This window comes from Triplophysa rosa, linkage group LG4 (assembly GCF_024868665.1).
Source record: "Triplophysa rosa linkage group LG4, Trosa_1v2, whole genome shotgun sequence".
NCBI classification, from domain to species: domain Eukaryota; kingdom Metazoa; phylum Chordata; class Actinopteri; order Cypriniformes; family Nemacheilidae; genus Triplophysa; species Triplophysa rosa.
This window is the reverse complement of record NC_079893.1, coordinates 32,379,554-32,400,921: the sequence shown is the minus strand read 5'-3', so window position 1 is coordinate 32,400,921 and position 21,368 is coordinate 32,379,554. Positions and strand designations below refer to the sequence as shown.

General features: G+C 38.2%; 4 protein-coding genes across 9 annotated transcripts in view; 1 reads left to right on the top strand and 3 right to left on the bottom strand.

Moving 5' to 3' along the window:
• LOC130552881 (NLR family CARD domain-containing protein 3-like) overlaps positions 1-21,368 on the bottom strand; it is a 69,944-nt gene that overhangs the window by 22,637 nt on the left and 25,939 nt on the right. The gene's annotated exons all lie outside the window — the stretch shown is intronic.
• On the top strand, positions 594-2,831 carry LOC130552496 (zinc finger protein 501-like). Its single transcript, XM_057330828.1, has 2 exons — positions 594-759; positions 872-2,831. The coding sequence occupies exons 1-2, from the start codon at positions 594-596 to the stop codon at positions 1,942-1,944; spliced, it is 1,239 nt and encodes a 412-aa protein (XP_057186811.1). The 3' UTR covers positions 1,945-2,831.
• On the bottom strand, positions 3,887-16,560 carry LOC130552904 (zinc finger protein OZF-like). Of its 4 annotated transcripts, none has more exons than XM_057331587.1 (2): positions 8,792-9,090; positions 3,887-6,645 (listed from the first exon to the last, which is right to left on the bottom strand). In XM_057331587.1, exons 1-2 carry the CDS (start codon positions 8,925-8,927, stop codon positions 5,291-5,293), a joined length of 1,491 nt encoding a protein of 496 aa, XP_057187570.1. In that variant the 5' UTR covers positions 8,928-9,090; the 3' UTR covers positions 3,887-5,290. The 4 variants fall into 4 exon arrangements, with proteins under 4 accessions (XP_057187570.1, XP_057187571.1, XP_057187568.1 ...); XM_057331588.1 differs by lacking the exon at positions 8,792-9,090 and adding an exon at positions 16,255-16,560 and having other exon boundaries at positions 3,888-6,645; XM_057331585.1 differs by lacking the exon at positions 8,792-9,090 and adding an exon at positions 10,752-11,096 and having other exon boundaries at positions 3,890-6,645.
• On the bottom strand, positions 12,708-16,275 carry LOC130552925 (zinc finger protein 239-like). 3 transcript variants are annotated; one of them, XM_057331614.1, is made up of 3 exons: positions 16,162-16,275; positions 15,764-15,886; positions 12,708-15,436 (listed from the first exon to the last, which is right to left on the bottom strand). In XM_057331614.1, exons 2-3 carry the CDS (start codon positions 15,789-15,791, stop codon positions 14,481-14,483), a joined length of 984 nt encoding a protein of 327 aa, XP_057187597.1. In that variant the 5' UTR covers positions 15,792-15,886; positions 16,162-16,275; the 3' UTR covers positions 12,708-14,480. The 3 variants fall into 3 exon arrangements, with proteins under 3 accessions (XP_057187597.1, XP_057187598.1, XP_057187599.1); XM_057331615.1 differs by having other exon boundaries at positions 15,764-15,869; positions 16,162-16,274; XM_057331616.1 differs by having other exon boundaries at positions 15,764-15,924; positions 16,162-16,270.

The window sequence follows — 21,368 nt, the reverse complement described above, 5'->3', positions numbered from 1 at the left end:
AAGAAAGAAAGAAAGTCAAACATCAAGCGAAGCGCTGCGTGTTCACATCACTCTGATTTTCTCTCTTGAGTGTTTTAAACAGAGTGTTGTGTATGTCAGATGTTGAGGATGACGTCACAGATGTGCTGTAAATCAGTGGGAACTGATCTGTCCATGCTGGATATTGATGATTTCATCACAGAAATCTGTCAGCTGAAGAAAGAGGTGGCGTTACTGGAGGAAAAGCTGAGGACAAGAGGAGATGAACTCAACACTGAGGTTTGGACACATTCAACATCATTTACTGCTTTTATACTGTCATTCATGTCAAACTAAACCAAAGTGAGACATCACACATATATTCTATATAAAGCTCCAGTGCTGATGATGTGTTGTGTGTTTGTCAGATTGTGGTAAAGGTCGAGTCAAACCCCACAGACGCTCAGGACACTGTGTGTGACAGTAATCACACCTTGAATCAGGATGAATCTACTGATCAAACCTCCACAGAGTCTCTGGATTCTGTCTGTAACGCTGGAGAACAGCAGATCCTGAACACCAGACCACTCAACATGTGTTCTGTCATACTGTTGGACTGCAGGAAACTTATGGAGATGGATACACATACCACAGTGAAGGAAGAACAGACTGATGAAGATGAGAATCATGATGATTTTGTTCCTTCAGGTAAACTGTTGAACTGCAATAACATGGAGATAAAAACAGAACCCAAATCAGAGGAAGATCAAACTGATGAAGATGATGACTTTAGACCCTCAGGTATCTTTCTTCTGTTGTTTTTTTATAATATTTAACTATCATTTGTTTTCCTGTTTCATATAGTTTTTTTTTTGTTACTTGTGAAAAGTACAATGAAGTTTCTCATTCTCAGTGGACACTGATGTAGTTTCAGATGTGCTGGAGGTTCTTGTTAACGCTGTTGTGTTTGTTTCAGATGAGAGCGGTGATTCATGTTGTGATGGAGAAACGGCCTCTACATCAAAACAGCGACTGACAGCACAAACTCTTTCCTGCATCACCTGTGGAAAGACATTCAGTTCACAGAGACGTTTAGAGACACATGAGAGAAAACACACAGAACAGAAACTCTTCACCTGCACCAGATGTGACATCAGCTTTCCTACCTTACAAGAGAAGAAACTTCATTCACAAGAGCACAGAGACCAGAAACACTTTCACTGTCAGCAGTGTGGGAGAGCTTGTGTCTCGTCTTCTACTCTGAACGCTCACATGAGGACACACACTGGAGAAAAACCTTTCCACTGCAGTCAATGTGACAAATATTTCAGCACCAAATCAAATCTTGTTGCTCATCAGAGAATTCACACGGGAGAAAAAATGCACAAGTGTCTTCAATGTGACAAGAGATTTTACCATTCATCTGATGTTAAGATACACATGCGTTCACACACCGATGAGAGACCGTATCAGTGCAGTGAATGTGGAAAAACCTTCAGGCAGTTATTTGCTTTGAAGTCACACCTTAAAATACACTCTGAGGAGAAACTCTATCAGTGTTCACACTGTGATAAACGCTTCCGTCATAAATCTCAGCTGATAACTCATGAGAGAACTCACACTGGAGAGAAACCATATGTCTGCTCTCACTGTGGAAAGAGATTTTCTGATCAACGTCATTTCAGAGTTCATCAGAGAATTCACACTGGAGAGAAACCTCATCACTGCAGTGTTTGTGGGAAGAGTTTCACTCGACACGACACTTTAGTGAATCACAAGAGAACTCATACAGGTGAAAGACTCTATAAATGTTCTCAGTGTGACAAGACGTTTGCTCGATCAGATGTCTTGAGAATCCATGAGAGAGTTCACACTGGAGAGAAACCTTATCACTGCTCCATCTGTGGAGAGAGATTCACTTATTTAGGAAGTTTTAATTCTCATCAGAAGAAACATGCTGAAGAACAAACGGCACTGGAATCATAGTAGCGTCTTTTTCGTATTTTTATAAACGGTGTCTGTAATCTGGAATAATTGTAGCCTACTATTGTAGTAAATTCCTTTGTTTTTGTGAAATTAATTTTCTGTAGTCTGTGGAGTGAATCGTCAGTTTGATTGGGGCAGGTAGGGTCTTACACTTCAAGTCATGGTTTTTGTCATGTATTAATGAATAGAACTGAACTTGTGTTGTGTGTCATCAGTTTAATTATCCACTTCTTCATGAGTACGTCTGTAAGATGTCTGCTAAAGATCTGGAAAACATCTTCTGTGTAAAAATATCTGCTAAACGTAGAAAGAGCAGTTTTACATCCATTCAAAATCTTAAACATCTTGCAGACATCTTTTAGATGTCTATATGACATCTGACAGCAGACGTCTCAGAGACATTCCAGATGAGCAAAAAATAAAAATACGTCTTGCAGATGTAAATGCAGACATTAAATAGACATCTTCCAGATGTATGTGTGCTGTCAGGGTTGTCTACCTTGTGAGAACCTTGTTGTTTTGGGGTTTTTGCAGGTGCTTTGTTGTTACATTGAATAGAAAATGTGACGTTTATTTTTGAATATTGTTGAAACTAAACTGCACAACACTTTGTATGTAACGCAGTAAATTTTCATTTATTCGTTTTGTAGACTGACTTACAAATGAGGGGAGATTCTGTATTGTGTCTTAGGAGCCAACAATACACAAAACTGTGTGTACAGGTATGAATAGTAAAGAAGAAGAGGAAACATTTTATGAAACAATAGATTGTTAGTGAAGTAAACTTAAACAGTGGAAAGTTTAGCATTCTTGAGTAAAAGCAAAAGGTGTCTTATTTATTTACATGTTTTGATCATGTTTGATATAAAGTTTTCCTGTTTTTATCATTTGTTTTCCTTCCCTACATTTTTTTTCAAATTTCAGAAGCCGTTTCACTCGGATATACATCATGATATGGAAAAGAAGTCAATTGCAACTTCCGTTTCATGGTGACTTTAAAGTCCCAGTGAAATAAAAAATGACAGTTCCTATTTTTTTCATGAAATATCGCATAATTTATTGTCAATAGCTTATCAGTGTGGGTCATTCAAAATTCATGTGACCTCATAATCTAGTTAAAATGAAAAAATGCACTTCCGCCTTCTAGTGACTATCCATCTCAAATGACGTATGTTAGATGGTTTGGGCGGAGCATCCGTTAACTCCTCCCCTTCAACTGTCAGTCTGCTCCCAGTTCAACTTCAAAATGCAACAGTTGTTTTTACACATCCAATCAAATCGCAGAGAAAAACATTCTGTTTCACTCAGAACCTGTCAGAATATGGAAATAAAAGCGATCGCAAAACTTTCTGGTCGACTGGGACTAAATGGGTAACCAGCGGACATAGACTAGTTCATCTATTTCACAGAATAGTTGGACTGAATTGTTTAATCTCAATCTGCATATTTGTTAATGTTATTGCTGCTATCATTATTATTATTAATTAAGTAGCCTTATCTCAATCGCACACTGTTAATGTTATTGCCACTATTATCATGTAGTTGCACTGTAGTGGTACTACTGCTTTGCACATAAGTCAATACATTCACACATATAAATGTACATATTTCTATATTTACACACTCTATATTCCTACTTCAGTAGCATAGTATTGATTGTGCGCGTGCGTGTCTTTGTCTTGGCATTTACTGTGGGCAACAAATAAAGTCTTTAATTGTACAGAGAAACTTTTTCCTCACTTTGCATGTGACATTAACACATTAAACTTGAACTTTGAATCCGTTATCTGGCAGATGGGACCCTGTATTACCAACAATAAATCCTAATGATGCCCAAAACACTCCAGGAATTAAATAATGGTTTTCTATTGTTTCTCATTTCAGCAGAGGTATTGTTAAGATAAGCTAACATGAACAACAATGAGCACTAAAGGTGTTTAAGCATTTATTTGTCCTTTTTTATGCCAGTACAATTGGCCATGTTTGTTCACTGTGCATGTTTTAGTTTCCACTTTTTTAAATGTTTGATGAAATTAACATGAATTAAGATTAATTATTTAAGGGAACACTGGACACTAGACGTCTAACTCCTCGATTTAAAAAGAATCTAGGTGAAGAACCATCACTTGGTCGAATCAAACTTACAATTTGTATATAGCATTTTAGCCATTATGCAAAAGGAAAGCCCGAAATAAATAAAACATTCTAATGTGTCAAAAGCTTTGAAATAATCTAAAAAGAAAATGAATCCGTCACTGCAAAAAAATCAGAATAAACTAACATGTCTTGTACTAACCGTGCGTTATTAGAAATGTGTCGTCTTTGCATAAAACTTGTTTCAATCTTTTTGTTAGGACTAAAGATAATATTTTATCATCATTATTCAGTAACGTGATCGGACGCCAATTATCTATAACTAGGGGATCTTTATTAGATTTAGGGATAAGAGTTATTTTCCCTTGGCAAAGACTAGCTGGAAGGGATAGTTTCTTTCTACTTTCCTCATAGACCTTTAATAAAAAAGGTGCTACAATACAATTAAATGGCTTTTAAAACTGAGCGGAGTCCATCTGTTCCAGGAGATTTGATCGCTTTTAAAGATTTAGAATGTCAGTAACCGAACAGATCTCATCCTGCATTTACTGCCACAGCGGGGAAAATAACTACTATGGGAGTCAATGGGGGATGAGATCTGTTTGGTTACTGACATTCTTCCAAATATCTTCTGTTGTGTTTATCAGAACAAAGAAATTTATACAGGGTTGGAACAACCTTGATTTTAAAATGGTTTCCTCATCCTGGGATACTGAATGACTTCTAACAAACTGCATATTGAAGTCTCCTGTTTAATTCAACCCTTAAGAAAAATAAGACTTAATATAACACACAGTCAACCAGCGTAGGGCAGTAACACATTATATAACAAATTACTAAAAAAATGAATATTATTACAGTTCTTTCCCCAAGATTAGCTCATTACAATAACCTGCTTATGAATAACCTTCACACGCAGGGGTGGACTGGGACTAAAAGTGGCCCTGGACTTCTTCGCCAGGATTGGCCCACAACCTGTCAATCATTTCCTAGAACAAGAGTATTTGTTAAAATGCTACCAAAAATGTGTGACTAACATCTGTTGTTTTACTTAAGAGATAATCCGTGACAAACTGTGCCTTAAAGTATTTTTAAAGAGCCACCGAACACAAAGCGGGTGGTTCTGAGCCATTTCTGAAAATATCATGAGGATGCACAAATGATGACAGGTTTTGATATTTGGGTCATCTGTCCCTTTTAAAGTGATATTGACCCCAACACTGGCAGTAAGCACTTTAAACAGATTGAGATGCTATGATGATTTTACTGCAGTTTGTTCTTCAGCATGTTTCTTCTGATGAGTCTGTAAACTTCCTAACTGAGTGAATCTCTCTCCACAGATGGAGCAGTGATAAGGTTTCTCTCCAGTGTGAACTCTCTCATGGGTTTTTAGGACATCTGGTCGAGCAAACGTCTTGTCACACTGAGAACATTTATAAAGTCTTTCACCTGTGTGAGTTCTCTGGTGTTTTAGTAAGTTATTATGTTGAGTGAAACTCTTCCCACAAACACTGCAGTGATAAGGTTTCTCTCCAGTGTGAACTCTCTCATGGATTCTCAGGACATCTGATCGAGCAAACGTCTTGTCACACTGAGAACATTTATAAGGTCTTTCACCCGTATGAGTTTTTTGATGGTTTTGTAGAGTACCGTGCGCAGTGAATCTCTTCCCACAAACACTGCACTGATAAGGTTTTTCTCCAGTGTGAACTCTCTGATGATCTCTTAAAATACTTAATTGAGTAAAGCTCTTACCACAGTCAGAGCAGACGTAAGGTTTCTCTCCAGTGTGAACTCTCTCATGGGTTCTCAGGACATATGATCGAGCAAACGTCTTGTCACACTGAGAACATTTATAAGGTTTTTCACCCGTATGACTTTTTTGATGGTTTTGTAGGGTACCAAGCACAGTGAAACTTTTCCAACAAACACTGCAGTGATAAGGTTTCTCTCCAGTGTAAACTCTCTCATGACATGTTAGAGAAAATTTATGAAGAAAACATTTATCACAGTGTGAACACTGATAGTGTTTCTCCTCAGAGTGAGTTCTTTGATGTGATTTTAAATAACCTGAATCCCTAAAGGTTTTTCCACATTCACTGCACTCATACGGTCTCTCACTGGTGTGTGAACGCATGTGTTTCTTCAGATGAGGTTTGTGGTTGAATCTCTTGTCACAGTGAGGACACGCGTACGGTTTTTCTCCCGTGTGAATTCTCTGATGAGTAACAAGATTTCCTTTGGTGCTGAAATATTTGCCACATTGACTGCAGTGGAAAGGTTTTTCTCCAGTGTGTGTCCTCATGTGAATCTTCAGATGAGAAGAGCAGATAAAGTTCTTCCCACACTGCTGACAGTGAAAGTGTTTCTGGTGTCTGTGCTCTTGTGAATGAAGTTTCTTCTCTTGTAAGGTAGGAAAGCTGATGTCACATCTGGTGCAGGTGAAGAGTTTCTGTTCTGTGTGTTTTCTCTCATGTGTCTCTAAACGTCTCTGTGAACTGAATGTCTTTCCACAGGTGATGCAGGAAAGAGTTTGTGCTGTCAGTCGCTGTTTTGATGTAGAGGCCGTTTCTCCATCACAACATGAATCACCGCTCTCATCTGAAACTAACACAACAGCGTTAACAACAACCTCCAGCACATCTGAAACTACATCAGTGTCCACTTTTTGGCAGGGTATTTCCTGGCTCAAAATGAGGTGGTGCCATCCTGATCTTGAACACACACATGCACATGTAGGCCTACCGTACCTTTAAGTGGATTAACCAAACACTTTACAAAAAACATATTACAAGTTCTCAAATTAGATGAAAATGACAATTATTAAGTTATATAAAACATTACTTTAATTCAACCAAACATAAATGTCTTTTTATCAAAGAAAGCTTTTTATCCTTTTTTAACTAACTTTTCAGCCCACAACAGCCAACTGAATTAACCGGTCTTACTAAATGAGCAAAGCTCATTCACATCCTGTGTTCTCTTTTGGTTCACGGATTTCTTATATTCGCTAGTGACTGAAAAGTTTCAACAGTTTAAACGAATCGGTTCTAAAAAGTCATTTGTTTACGAGTTGTTCTGATCACAATGTGCATTCTGGTAAACTCGCTGTGTACAGTATAGACCGTTTCATCGGACGCGCGCACGCCTGACCCCCAGTTAACTTCCGGTTTGTGTTTGGATAGTGTCTAATAATATAACTATTTATATGTTATTTAATTTGTTAATATTAATTGTATTACTATTTTACTGTATAATAATTGTATTAAATAAACAATTTGTTGAATGGGTCCTGTAGTTCGGTCGCATGTAAAGAAACCATATGGTACATTGACATCTAGCGGTTGAGCTTGGTATTGCAGTCTAAATTCAGAATATTGAACGGACAAGTTTAGCCAAGTAACGTTTTTTTCTCGGTTTCTTTTGATTGTTATCAGAAATAATCTACGGGCACTCTATAGTTTGTGAATGTGTACTGGAAGTTCAGTTGGGGTCACAAACGTTCGCATGCGCAGTAACATTTGTTTAAGTTGTTAGGATAAAACCGTCTATGACGCAGATTCAACAAGCCAACTGCACAGTTTAAAACATTGCAATGATGTACAGCAGATTAATTTAAGCAACTTTTTTAAAGAAACTGAATGTACTTGAATGCAAAAGAAACACTATTCACCTGAACAGCCGTTAAATACAGCTAATACAGCTCCTAATAGCTCTTACTGCAACTCTTCAGCGCCTCATTGTGATGATAACGAAACAGCTCTGCCATTGTGGCGTAATAGCGCAACTGCAGTTACAAATGACAGTCCATTGAGTGCATGCAGTTTTATTTTTGTGAAGACACCTGACATAATTTTGGAGAGTCTGAGGCGGCATGAAATTTGACAGAGGCGGCTTCCAATAAATTTTCTATGCAGGAAAACCCCTTTTGGTAGAGCCCAACCGATATGGTTTTTGGGGGGTAATGTCGATACCGATATTGAAGGGGTAAAAAGTCCATTATAAAACGGTCAGTTCTGGTCCTTGATTCTGATTGGTTGAGCCGAGTTCTAAGCCGTTGTAAAATACCCCGATTTATAACGGCTGACCGCATTACACAGCCTAAATATCATTTTATTTACTTTATTTTATGAAACCTTGCTAAGCATATTGAATAACCGTTTTATAAAAGCAATAAGCCCGGCGAAGCAGTGGGTTACAGTGCATTTTATAACAGCTAAGGGGGTTTTAGGCACTCCTTTCGCGTCATGCCACAACGCCCTTAGCTGTTATAAAATGCACTGTAACCAACTGCTTCGCGGGGCTTATTGCTTTAATATCGATGTATCGGCCGATATTCTTTATGTGTATATTATAGTACAGTTAGTACCAGTTAAAGGTTTAGACACAAAAATGGGAAGTGCTGTAGAATATACTATGTACATAAAGTTGACAAATAAATCGTACATGTGTCCTATGGTATGACAGCAAAATTTTGAAAACAAACTGTTAATATTATATGTTTTATATTATTAATATTTGAATTTATCACGTAAAATAGCATAAGAGAGATTTATCTTCATTGTTAGTTTTTTTTTTGCCGTCACACCATAGGACAAATTTGCATATTATTCTGTCAACTACCCATATACATAGCAACGATCACTAAAATGATGATGACATGACAAAGACATGTAATGGAGGCAGGGTTTTTACAATTTAACAGTAAACTTTATGGTCAAAATGACTTTTTTTGACAACAAAGGAAACATACCTGAAGGAATAAAATCATCATCATCATCATCATCATCATGATTCTCATCGTCATCAGACTGTTCTTCTTCTTCTTCTGGTGTTTGTGTTTTCATCTCCATCAGTTTCCTGCAGTCCATCAGTGTGACAGAACACATGTTGAGTGGTCTGGTGTTCAGGATCTGCTGTTCTCCAGCGTTACAGACAGAATCCAGAGACTCTGTGGAGGTTTGATCAGTAGATTCATCCTGATTCAAGGTGTGATTACTGTCACACACAGTGTCCTGAGCGTCTGTGGGGTTTGACTCGACCTTTACCACAATCTGACAAACACACAACACATCATCAGCACTGGAGCTTTATATAGAATATATGTGTGATGTCTCACTTTGGTTTAGTTTGACATGAATGACAGTATAAAAGCAGTAAATGATGTTGAATGTGTCCAAACCTCAGTGTTGAGTTCATCTCCTCTTGTCCTCAGCTTTTCCTCCAGTAACGCCACCTCTTTCTTCAGCTGACAGATTTCTGTGATGAAATCATCAATATCCAGCATGGACAGATCAGTTCCCACTGATTTACAGCACATCTGTGACGTCATCCTCAACATCTCAACACAAACACACACACACAACACTCTGTTTAAAACACTCAAGAGAGAAAATCAGAGTGATGTGAACACGCAGCGCTTGATGTTTGACTTTCTTTCTTTCTTTAGTGGGTTTATCGGCGGACTGAAGAGCTGCAGAGCGACTCCTGCTGGACTGGAGACAACGATAATCTGTGAATCTTTTCTTACTTCGCTTCGATGATTTTGTTCCCAGTACTTTTATTAATACAAACACTTGATCAATAATGCAATGGATGTAGATAATTAGTTAAAATAGTTATTGTATCACTTTACGCTGAAGCTCTGCTCTCAATGTTCTGTCAGTAAAGATCTCAAATCACGTGTTATATTGCGGTCAGATTGTAAGTAATAACGAAAATGGTATTTTTCCTCTTAAGCCACTGAGAAATATTGTGAAATTAAAACGTCTCACTTCAGTGAAGTCTTGTCAGGCGCAGTTGTTGTGCGCGCGCTCTGTTCTGAGGTGGAGGCGCGTGCTTTTCTATTACAACACAACAGGAAGCGCGTACATACAAACTTTCAAACAGGCAAATATTATAGTAGTCAATTATGCCCCGAAACTGTTCGGTTAACAAACATTTTTTCCAAATATCGTTTTTTGTGTGTTCAGCAGAACAGCATTTTTTTATGTTTGGAGCATAAACGTGTGAACTCTCTGATGGGTTTTTAGGACATCTAATCGAGCAAACGTCTTGTCACACTGAGAACATTTATAGAGTCTTTCACCTGTATGAGTTCTCTTGTGATTCACTAAAGTGTCGTGTCGAGTGAAACTCTTCCCACAAACACTGCAGTGATGAGGTTTCTCTCCAGTGTGAATTCTCTGATGATCTCTGAAATGACGTTGATCAGAAAATCTCTTTCCACAGTGAGAGCAGACATAAGGTTTTTCTCCAGTGTGTGACCTCATGTGAATGTTCAGATGAGAAGAGCAGACAAAGTTCTTCCCACACTGCTGACAGTGAAAGTGTTTCTGGTCTCTGTGCTCTTGTGAATGAAGTTTCTTCTCTTGTAAGGTAGGAAAGCTGATGTCACATCTGGTGCAGGTGAAGAGTTTCTGTTCTGTGTGTTTTCTCTCATGTGTCTCTAAACGTCTCTGTGAACTGAATGTCTTTCCACAGGTGATGCAGGAAAGAGTTTGTGCTGTCAGTCGCTGTTTTGATGTAGAGGCCGTTTCTCCATCACAACATGAATCACCGCTCTCATCTGAAACAAACACAACAGCGTTAACAACAACCTCCAGCACATCTGAAACTACATCAGACAAAAAAACACTTTTTATGAAACAGCAACTCAATGACAGTGTAATATCACAAAAGAAAGAGACATATCTGAAAGAATAAATCATCACCACCATCAGTCTGCTCTTCATCAGATGTTTCTTCTGTTTTTATCTCCAGGTGCTCGCTGTTCATCAGTTTCACTGAAGAAAACAAATCATCATCTTCATCAGTCTGTTCTTCCTTCACTGTGGTTTGTGTTTTCATCTCCATGAGTTTCCTGCAGTCCATCAGTGTGACAGAACACATGTTGAGTGGTCTGGTGTTCAGGATCTGCTGTTCTCCAGCGTTACAGACAGAATCCAGAGACTCTGTGGAGGTTTGATCAGTAGATTCATCCTGATTCAAGGTGTGATTACTGTCACACACAGTGTCCTGAGCGTCTGTGGGGTTTGACTCGACCTTTACCACAATCTGACAAACACACAACACATCATCAGCACTGGAGCTTTATATAGAATATATGTGTGATGTCTCACTTTGGTTTAGTTTGACATGAATGACAGTTTAAAAGCAGTAAATGATGTTGAATGTGTCCAAACCTCAGTGTTGAGTTCATCTCCTCTTGTCCTCAGCTTTTCCTCCAGTAACGCCACCTCTTTCTTCAGCTGACAGATTTCTGTGATGAAATCATCAATATCCAGCATGGACAGATCAGTTCCCACTGATTTACAGCACATCTGTGACGTCATCGTTAACATCTGAACACAATAACAACAAACTCAAAAACACTATTTTATGATTAAAAATAACAATGGTTAAAACTACACACACCTGGCACGTTTATACTTTGATTTAATTGGCAAAATATTAAAAAATGAGCAGGTATATTATCAGACTACGGATGAACATCCTCAACACATTTAAACACATTCAGTCACTGAATCACACGTAGAGATACATTTACGAGATATTCTCACAGTTCTTCTCGTTTGTTCTGAAACTGTGAATGACTCAAAACGTCCAGCACAAAACAGCGACACACAAACGTTGCGTCTACCGTAAATAAAACACTTAAGAGAGAAAATCAGAGTGATGTGAACACGCAGCGCTTGATGTTTGACTTTCTTTCTTTCTTTAGTGGGTTTATCGGCGGACTGAAGAGCTGCAGAGCGACTCCTGCTGGACTGGAGACACAACACACTCGACATTAGATTCATGACGATCGTTTCATACATTGTTTGTATTTTTTTAATGTAGGGGATCTTTAGTCGAGGTTAAATTTATATAAAAACCGAAAATGCACAGAGATGTTTTTAATCCAGACGTTCCTCTTCTTCATCCGCGATCTTATCAGTATGTCAATAATTAGAATGTTAATGTGTTGTTTTTATCCATCATCATTAATATAATTATAATATATCAAACACATCATCACTTACAGTGAGGTGTTGAATATAGACAGTAAATTATTTATTTTTCCGTTTAAAGTGTAACATTTTTCCTTCCTGAAGTAACTGTCTGTAAATTGAGCAGTAAATTAAAACTTTCATTTGCTACAGCAAAACTAGTTTTAACAATACATCAAAACGGTCAGAAATGTCTACGCCAGAGTCAAGAGCTCAACTAAAGCGAACACTGATCACAATAATGGTGACATCATCACGTCCGGCTTTTATCACAGCCTCCAACGTCTGATCGGCGATGGTGAATTGATGACTGACGGGAACATGAACACAAATTAAATCCATTAAATAGTTTAAAATAAATATAATCATTTAAACTCTGTTTTTGCATAATGTTTAATATACAACAATACTGAGGTACTAATAGTATATATTTATAAGTATCAATAGCATCTTGCTACTATTTACACTTAATGTAAAGAAAATACAGCTATTTTTATTTAAATAGCATCCATTACTCTTTTCACTTAGCACAAATATAAATTATCTATATGTTATTTCTTTAGACCAGAGCCATTGAAAAACAGAGTTGCGACACACTTTGCTCATGGAGCTTGTTGAGGAAAATCAGTCTAAAAACTTTTTTAAAAATTCACAAACGAAGAAGGTCCAAGTGTCAAGAGAATTGAACTTTATTTGCTCGAGCCAACAAAGTGAGATGTCCACAAAGCATCTGAAGATACAGCATTTTGCATCAACAGTTTACACCACATTCAGAGGGCGTTCTCCACCCTTTACCAATCAGGTAAGGTCCTGTTATCTCTTATTTTCTTTAGACAATCCTTTTTCGTCTGCCACCCTCATTTCTTAAGCAACAAGGTATGGTCCTAAGTGTGGCGGACCAATCGTAATTTAGTTTTTTAAATAAATTTACACACAATAGGTAGCCTACGCTTATTTTTCTCAATGATACCAGTCTCCGAATGTTACAGAAAAACATGTTTTTACCAATATAACTGGACCAAGACCATTACCATGGATACTCATAAACGGTGGTTAAGTCCCCAGAATTTATGCAAGCTTTGAACAAAGGTTGGTTCACTTTTAGGCCTCAAAGCCTTAAACTCTAGGCCTCAAAACCTTAGGCCTCAGACATTACTGGTTGTTCAAGGTGCTCAAATGTGCTCGAAAACCATACAAAGTGCATTCTTCAAAGTATCATTTGTTTGATATACTGATTTCAATACCTAACATTTTGTTTGATGAGTGTTGGAAGGACAGTATTATTATTAGGGGCTGTTCACATTTCATGTTTTTTGCAGGCGCAAATTCGTTATTTTAAATGTAGGTGCGTGGCAGCCTACATTATTTTTTCAGGCGCGCCGGCACCGCATGGAGATGAAAATGATCCCCTCAGGAGCTCACGAGTTTGTAGAGGGGACTCACTGTCCAGAAATATGTTTTTTATTCTGACAATTGCAATCTGCAACACTTTTTTTGGTAATTCGCGGTAACTCCCTGTTTGTGGGCATCTAAAATTAATATCAAATATAAATACAAAAATGCTTTAAGATATTAATATTCATAAAGTTTAACACATATGTGCCTGTGCCAAGACTGCTGAATGACCATCAGTTTTTATATGATTTTAAAATGGTTTCCTGATCTTATTATACTGAATGACTTCTAACAAACTACATATTGTTGCTTATTTCAAACCTTTAGAAAAAAATAAGACATAGTCCTTTTATTATAACAACACAGTCAACCAGTGTCGGGCAGTAACGTGTCACAGTAATAATATTACTTTTCTCAGTAACTAGAACAATTTACTTATAGACGCCCTACAAACTCAATAAATCAATAAACATTAAAGAGTAAAGTACAGCCAAAACAAGAAATAGACATCAAAATAACATAAAAGTCTACCTGAGCGTGTACTTGAACTATTAATGACACTTTACTGACCATGACATGGACACATCTGAGACAAAGCCTCAAGTTTATTCTGTTTTATGAGGGTGATGATGACTTCCCACTTCCCACTGCTAGTGACTGGACTCTGCTAACTGGTGCTTTACATCCGTTATAAAGTCTAGAATCAACATCATACACGTTTAAACAGATGTGAGCATTTAGGATTTTTCTCAATCCACTTCACAAACCTGTATGACTTACTTTTTCGGAACACAACAGAAGATATTTTGAAGAACGTTGATAATCAAACAACACTGAACTCCACTGACTTCCACTGATTGAACACAAAACCACTGAGACATTTCTCAAAATACCTTCTGTTGTGTTCCACTGAAGCAAGACTCACATACAGGTTTACAAACACATGAGGAGAATAACTGATGACAGAATTTTGATTTCAGTGTGAACTGTCCCTTTTAAAGTGATATTGACCTCAACACTGGCAGCGAGCACTCAGACTTTTAACAGATTGAGACGCTATGATGATTCCAGTGCAGTTTGTTCTTCAGCATGTTTCTTCTGATGAGTCTGTAAACTTCTTGAATAAGTGAATCTCTCTCCACAGATGGAGCAGTGATAAGGTTTCTCTCCAGTGTGAACTCTCTCATGGATCCTCAGGCCATCTGATCGAGCAAACGTCTTGTCACACTGAGAACATTTATAGTGTTTTTCTCCTGTATGAGTTCTCTGATGCATTAGTAAGTTAGCTTGTTGAGTGAAACTCTTTCCACAAACACTGCAGTGATAAGGCTTCTCTCCAGTGTGAGTTCTCTCATGACGTATCAGACTGGTTTTATGATTGAAGTGTTTATCACAGTGTGAACACTGATACAGCTTCTCCTCAGAGTGACTTCTTATGTGGTCCTGTAGATAATTTAACTGCTTAAAGGTTTGTCCACATTCACTGCACTGATACGGTCTCTCATCGGTGTGTACACACATGTGTCTCTTCAGATTGTATTTGTTGTTGAATCTCCACTCACAGTGAGGACACGCGTGCGGTTTTCCCCCTGTGTGAATTCTCTGATGAGCAACTAGACTTTGTTTGATGCTGAAATATTTGTCACATTCACTGCAGTGGAAAGGTTTTTCTCCCGTGTGAATTCTCTGATGAGCAACTAGACTTTGTTTGAAGCTGAAATATTTGCCACATTCACTGCAGTGGAAAGGTTTTTCTCCAGTGTGTGTCCTCATGTGAGCGTTCAGACGAGAAGAGCAGAGAAAACTCTTCCCACACTGCTGACAGTGAAAGTGTTTCTGGTCTCTGTGCTTTTCTGAATGATGTCGCTGCTCTTGTAAGACTTTCTGTTCTGTGTGCCTCCTCTCATGTCCCTCTAAATGTTCCACTGTGATGCAGGAAAGAGTTTGTGCTGTCAGTCGCTGTTTTGATGTCGAGGCCGTTTCTCCATCACAACATGAATCACCGCTCTCATCTGAAACAAACACAACAGCGTTAAAAGAGTAGTTCACTTTCAAAATAAATTTTCATGATAATTTACTCACCCCTGTTGTCATCCAAGATGTTTATGTATTTGTTTCTTTAGACGAAAAGAAATTAAGGTTTTTGATGAAAACATAACAGTATTTTTCTCCATATAGTGGACTTCAATGCACTCCAAACGGTTGAAGGTCAAAATTACAGTTTAAGTGCAGCTTCAAAGGGTTTTAAACAATACCAGACGATGAATAAGGGTCTTATCTAGCGAATCGATTGGTCATTTAAAAAAAAAAGTATATGCTGTATAAACACAAATGCTCACCTTGCTCTGTTCTGCGATGTGCGTTCATGACTTCACGTAATACGTAATTACGTTGAAAAGGTCACGCTTGACGTAGGCGGAAGTACCGAGTCAGTGTTGAAGTCCACTATATGGAGAAAAATCCTGGAATGTTTTCATCAAAAACCTTAATTTCTTTTCGACTAAAGAAACAAATACATAAACACCTTGGATGACATGGGGGTGAGTAAATTATCATGAACTTTTATTTTAAAAAGTGAACTACCCCTTTAAGAAGAAGCTCAAGCACATCTGAAACTACATCAGTGTCGACTGAGAAACTTCATTGTACTTTTCACAACTTTTCATTGTACTGTTTCACTGCACCAGGACAACAAGTGATAGTTAAATATTATAACAAAATAACAGAAGAAAGATACCTGAGGGTATAAAGTCATCATCTTCATCAGTTTGATCTTCCTCTGATTTGGGTTCTGTTTTTATCTCCATGTTATTGCAGTTCAACAGTTTACCTGAAGGAACAAAATCATCATGATTCTCATCTTCATCTGTCTGTTCTTCCTTCACTGTGGTCTGTGTTTCCATCTCCATGAGTTTCCTGCAGTCCATCAGTGTGACAGAACACATGTTGAGTGGTCTGGTGTTCAGGATCTGCTGTTCTCCAGCGTTACAGACAGAATCCAGAGACTCTGTGGAGGTTTGATCAGTAGATTCATCCTGATTCAAGGTGTGATTACTGTCACACACAGTGTCCTGAGCGTCTGTGGGGTTTGTGTCAGTATAACAGAGTAAAGTGAGGCTGAGCTCCGAGTCCTGTGTGTGTCTGGACTTCTGTTCAGAGAGGAAATATATTTAGATAAAGCTATAAACTATGACAGTGAGATTAAAAACAGTATTAAAACACAAACATTTAAAAGCAGTAAATGATGTTGAATGTGTCCAAACCTCAGTGTTGAGTTCATCTCCTCTTGTCCTCAGCTTTTCCTCCAGTAACGCCACCTCTTTCTTCAGCTGACAGATTTCTGTGATGAAATCATCAATATCCAGCATGGACAGATCAGTTCCCACTGATTTACAGCACATCTGTGACGTCATCCTCAACATCTCAACACAAACACACACACACAACACTCTGTTTAAACCACTAAAGAGAGAAAATCAGAGTGATGTGAACACGCAGCGCTTGATGTTTGACTTTCTTTCTTTCTTTAGTGGGTTTATCGGCGGACTGAAGAGCTGCAGAGCGACTCCTGCTGGACTGGAGACACAAATACGATCACGAGATTATATCACTTCATTTATCCTGACCAGCACGAAAGGTACTGGTTCTACTACGGTTAACCTAAAAATGTATTCAATACAGCAAAAACGCCATGTTGCTGTAAAAATATTGTCACAAGGTTCTTACACGTTGCTTTTGTACAAACATTCAGAGCAATTGATTTAGGTTTTTTAAACAAACCAGCATACGACATGATGTACACCACGTCACTGAAATGCAAATATCCATGTTCTCTAAACATTAGCCGTTAAAATTTCAAGTGACTGCTGGGCGTCAGAGAAGCTCGCGCTACGATGTCTCGAGCTGCTAATTTCTGCCAAGAAAAACAAGTAAATAGTCAATTCAGGAACATTAAGCCATTAACAAGATAATGGCAACTCACAATAAAATAGCACATGCTGTTTAGAACCCTTGTCTGTGTAATAGATCACAGAATGTATGAAATAGACCAAGAGATACACTTTTGTTTTAGGTAGACTAAAATCTCTAGATCTCTAGATACACTTTGATCTCGCCGCCGCGTGGTCACGTAATTCATGGAGCTCTCAATAGACCAATTTGGAGTCGACGAAATGCAGGAGACAATTCCTTTAAAAGTGTGGAATACGTTGAATATGCCATTTTAAGCTAAACAAGTCATTAAACGAACAGCCTGGACTGACAAAATCATCCGGATCTGTGTTTATTTTATTTCAGGTAAGGTTTTCTCTAATCTTTCTAAGTCTAACTATTTTGTATACCGTATCCGTGTAATTCTCTAGTCGTTATAAAGGCTATCTCTTCCGGGTTTTTCTGCAACCAAGATGCGCGCGCATCCCGAATGTTTACAAACTTATAATTAGCCTATAGGCTTGTTCAACTTCATGCGGCGCCGCAAGAATCTGCAGCCGCCTGACAACGGCAATGCATTCTGGTTAGACAATTTGTCTGACTTTGATCGGCGCTGCAGCCGCCTTAAGATAATATGTGCCATTAAAGTCCCTCGAGAGCAAAACGTGACCAGCCGCCTAGGTCAGGCGCTGCAGTTGCTCAAAATCGGCTGGGAAAGCCTTGATGACGACACACTTTATTCTCATTGGCCAGAATGTTGCGTGTTTATTCTGACACACTCGGTTACGATTATACTCACAAATTAGATTTTTGTATTACATTTTATGTTTATTGTACTGATCTTAATGCATAAAAAAGGTATTCCTGTTATATTCACGTAATCCATGATAAAGAAATGAATATCCCGTGGTCTGCTGTAGGTTCAGCTCCTTACGGGAAGCACGAAGTGTCCGACCTGACTGCCATCTTTTTACTCCTCCCCCGGTCAGTAGTGACGTTCGTGCTGTGTTTCCATTTCAAAACACGAATGAAGTGTATTAGATAGTGGATTTGTCGATTAAACAAACGCTTTCATTAAGAAGTGGCAAACAATAAACACTTCACTTCGAGCTGCACTGCGTTCGCCTTTTTTTTCCAAAGCGCCTGGACTTTGCGCTCTCCTGGCGTCTGTCGTCGCTAAGCAACCATGGGCCATGATAGCCGTTGAGACGAGGAGGTATAAACAAAGGATATATGGATTATATGCACTGAAAATACCTTGGAATAACTCTGCTACTAGATTTAGTTATGCTGTGATCATCTGTGTCTCCATTTTCATTGAGCTTGTCTATATTGGCTGGTTGGTTCTTGTCACATGACCTGCAGGTGCCAAGTCCTGTTGGAAAATGAAATCTGCATCTCCATAAAGTTGGTCAGCAGCAGGAAGCATCAGAAGCGTCTCGCCTGGGCTAAAGACAAAAAGGACTGGACTGCTGCTGAGTGGTCCAAAGTTATGTTCTCTGATGAAAGTAAATTTTGCATTTCCTTTGGAAATCAGGGTCCCAGAGTCTGGAGGAAGAGAGGAGAGGCACAGAATCCACGTTGCTTGAGGTCCAGTGTAAAGTTTCCACAGTCAGTGATGGTTTGGGGTGCCATGTCATCTGCTGGTGTTGGTCCACTTTGTTTTCTGAGGTCCAAGGTCAACGCAGCTGTATACCAGGAAGTTTTAGAGCACTTCATGCTTCCTGCTGCTTACCAACTTTATGGAGATGCAGATTTCATTTTCCAACAGGACTTGGCACCTGCACACAGTGCCAAAGCTACCAGTACCTGGTTTAAGGACCATGGTATCCCTGTTCTTAATTGGCCAGCAAACTCGCCTGACCTTAACCCCATAGAAAATCTATGGGGTATTGTGAAGAGGAAGATGCGATATGCCAGACCCAACAATGCAGAAGAGCTGAAGGCCACTATCAGAGCAACCTGGCCTCTCATAACACCTGAGCAGTGCCACAGACTGATCCACTCCATGCCACGCCGCATTGCTGCAGTAATTCAGGCAAAAGGAGCCCCAACTAAGTATTGAGTGCTGTACATGCTCATACTTTTCAGTTGGCCAAGATTTCTAAAAATCCTTTCTTTGTATTGGTCTTAAGTAATATTCTAATTTTCTGAGATACTGAATTCGGGATTTTCATTAGTTGTCAGTTATAATCATCAAATTAAAAGAAATAAACATTTGAAATATATCAGTCTGTGTGTAATGAATGAATATAATATACAAGTTTCACTTTTTGAATGGAATTAGTGAAATAAATCAACTTTTTGATGATATTCTAATTATATGACCAGCACCTGTATATGCAAATTCACTTTTTTAATTTAATTTTTTGTTGATATCTTGAATTTTTTTCCCGCTCTGGCTTTCAGCTCCGCTTCCTCCAAATCTTTGCCTTCCAGCCACTTTTGAAAGCAACCTAGGAGAAAGGACATACAGCAGATCAATCAATTGCACAGCTAAAAACATTTAACAGGTTACATAAAAGAATAAAAGTTGTCGCATAGAAACATCTAGTAAGAACCAATTATTTTGTTAGTAATAGAGGGAGAGAAACATATGAAACAGGGACCAGACAGGACTGTGAAAGAAGCATCTTATAAACCTCCGTTTCCACTATCAAGGTAAATGGTTACTGTATTTGGTCAATACTGATCCTATAATGACACTGACACTTTTATGGTTTTAGTGGTTTATTTTATTCGTTTTTCCTGAAATTACTTATGACATGGAAGATTTTCAGTTCCCAGCATGCTCTGCAATGGAGTGGTAAATGAGAGTAATGTCAAAATAAGTGTTATTTTATGCATATAAATCAAGATGAGAACAGGAGGAGATTATTAATGTTTACTATTAAGTTCAGTTGGTATTTTAATGAGTTTTTGTTAATTGTGTATTTAAGAGGTTACCATTGTTATGAAGAGTTATGCATTTGTATAGAAGGGAAACTTATTAAAAGTTTCTCTTGACAATAAGAGACATGAAGTTACAGTTTAATTTAATTTAAGCCAAATAAATTGTGTTGACCCAATAAAGTAATTTATTTTAATTGATTAATTCAATGCTTTGTGTCAATGTCAAATTTTGGCTCATATTAAAGTAAAGGTCTGAACCAAATCCTTAATATAATTTGAGAAAAACTGTAGCATGGCTGTAACAAATTAGAGTAATTAGAGTAATTTAGAGTAAAGTTTGTCCAAAGTATCATTTATTTTCAGTGCAGTTCACATTTCACTTACCTTTAATTGCTCTATGTGTGAGGTGTCAGAGGGAGCCTAGGATCTGATTTTGTGGTGGGCCAACTTTTTCCTTCCAGGCTACAGTTGGCCAGTGTGCTTGTTCCCCAAATGCACACTGCCAGTTCTTTTACAAACAAGCTGTCCTTTAAATTAGCCTGAATCTTCTTCCATTTTTCACTGTGTATTGCAACACCTTCACCAATATCAACCTTTATGGAACATTCAACAGTAGTCAAGAAATGTAAAAGAATAGTCTTTTATTCTTGATGTAGCAATATAAGCAATAACTCAAAGAAAGTAATATCTTCCGTCCTTATCCTAGGGACACACTGTCCTGCAGAGTTTACTTACAACCAGTGTTGGGAGTAATGCGTTACAAAAGTAATGTATTACAGTAACTTATTACTTTTTGCTGTAACACAGTAGTGTAAGGCATTACTAATCAATTTCAGTAATATTTTACTCGGTACATGTTCAGTAACGCTTGCGTTACAACAAACTTTTCGCCCGCGAGACATTAACAAATAAAAAATCACGCAAGTTCAATTTCCTGTTTGTGAATTGACACGTGTGGTGTCATTCATCTCCCTCTGGCTGGCATGATTTCAGTCTCCGAGCTAAACGTCCGAGGCTATACGCCCTTTTCACATGACGTCACGCATCTTCTGTTCTGCTGCGAAGCAGTGTATCGTTACTTCCGCTAGCACTCCAGTTCATAAGGTGGCGGTAATGCACCTA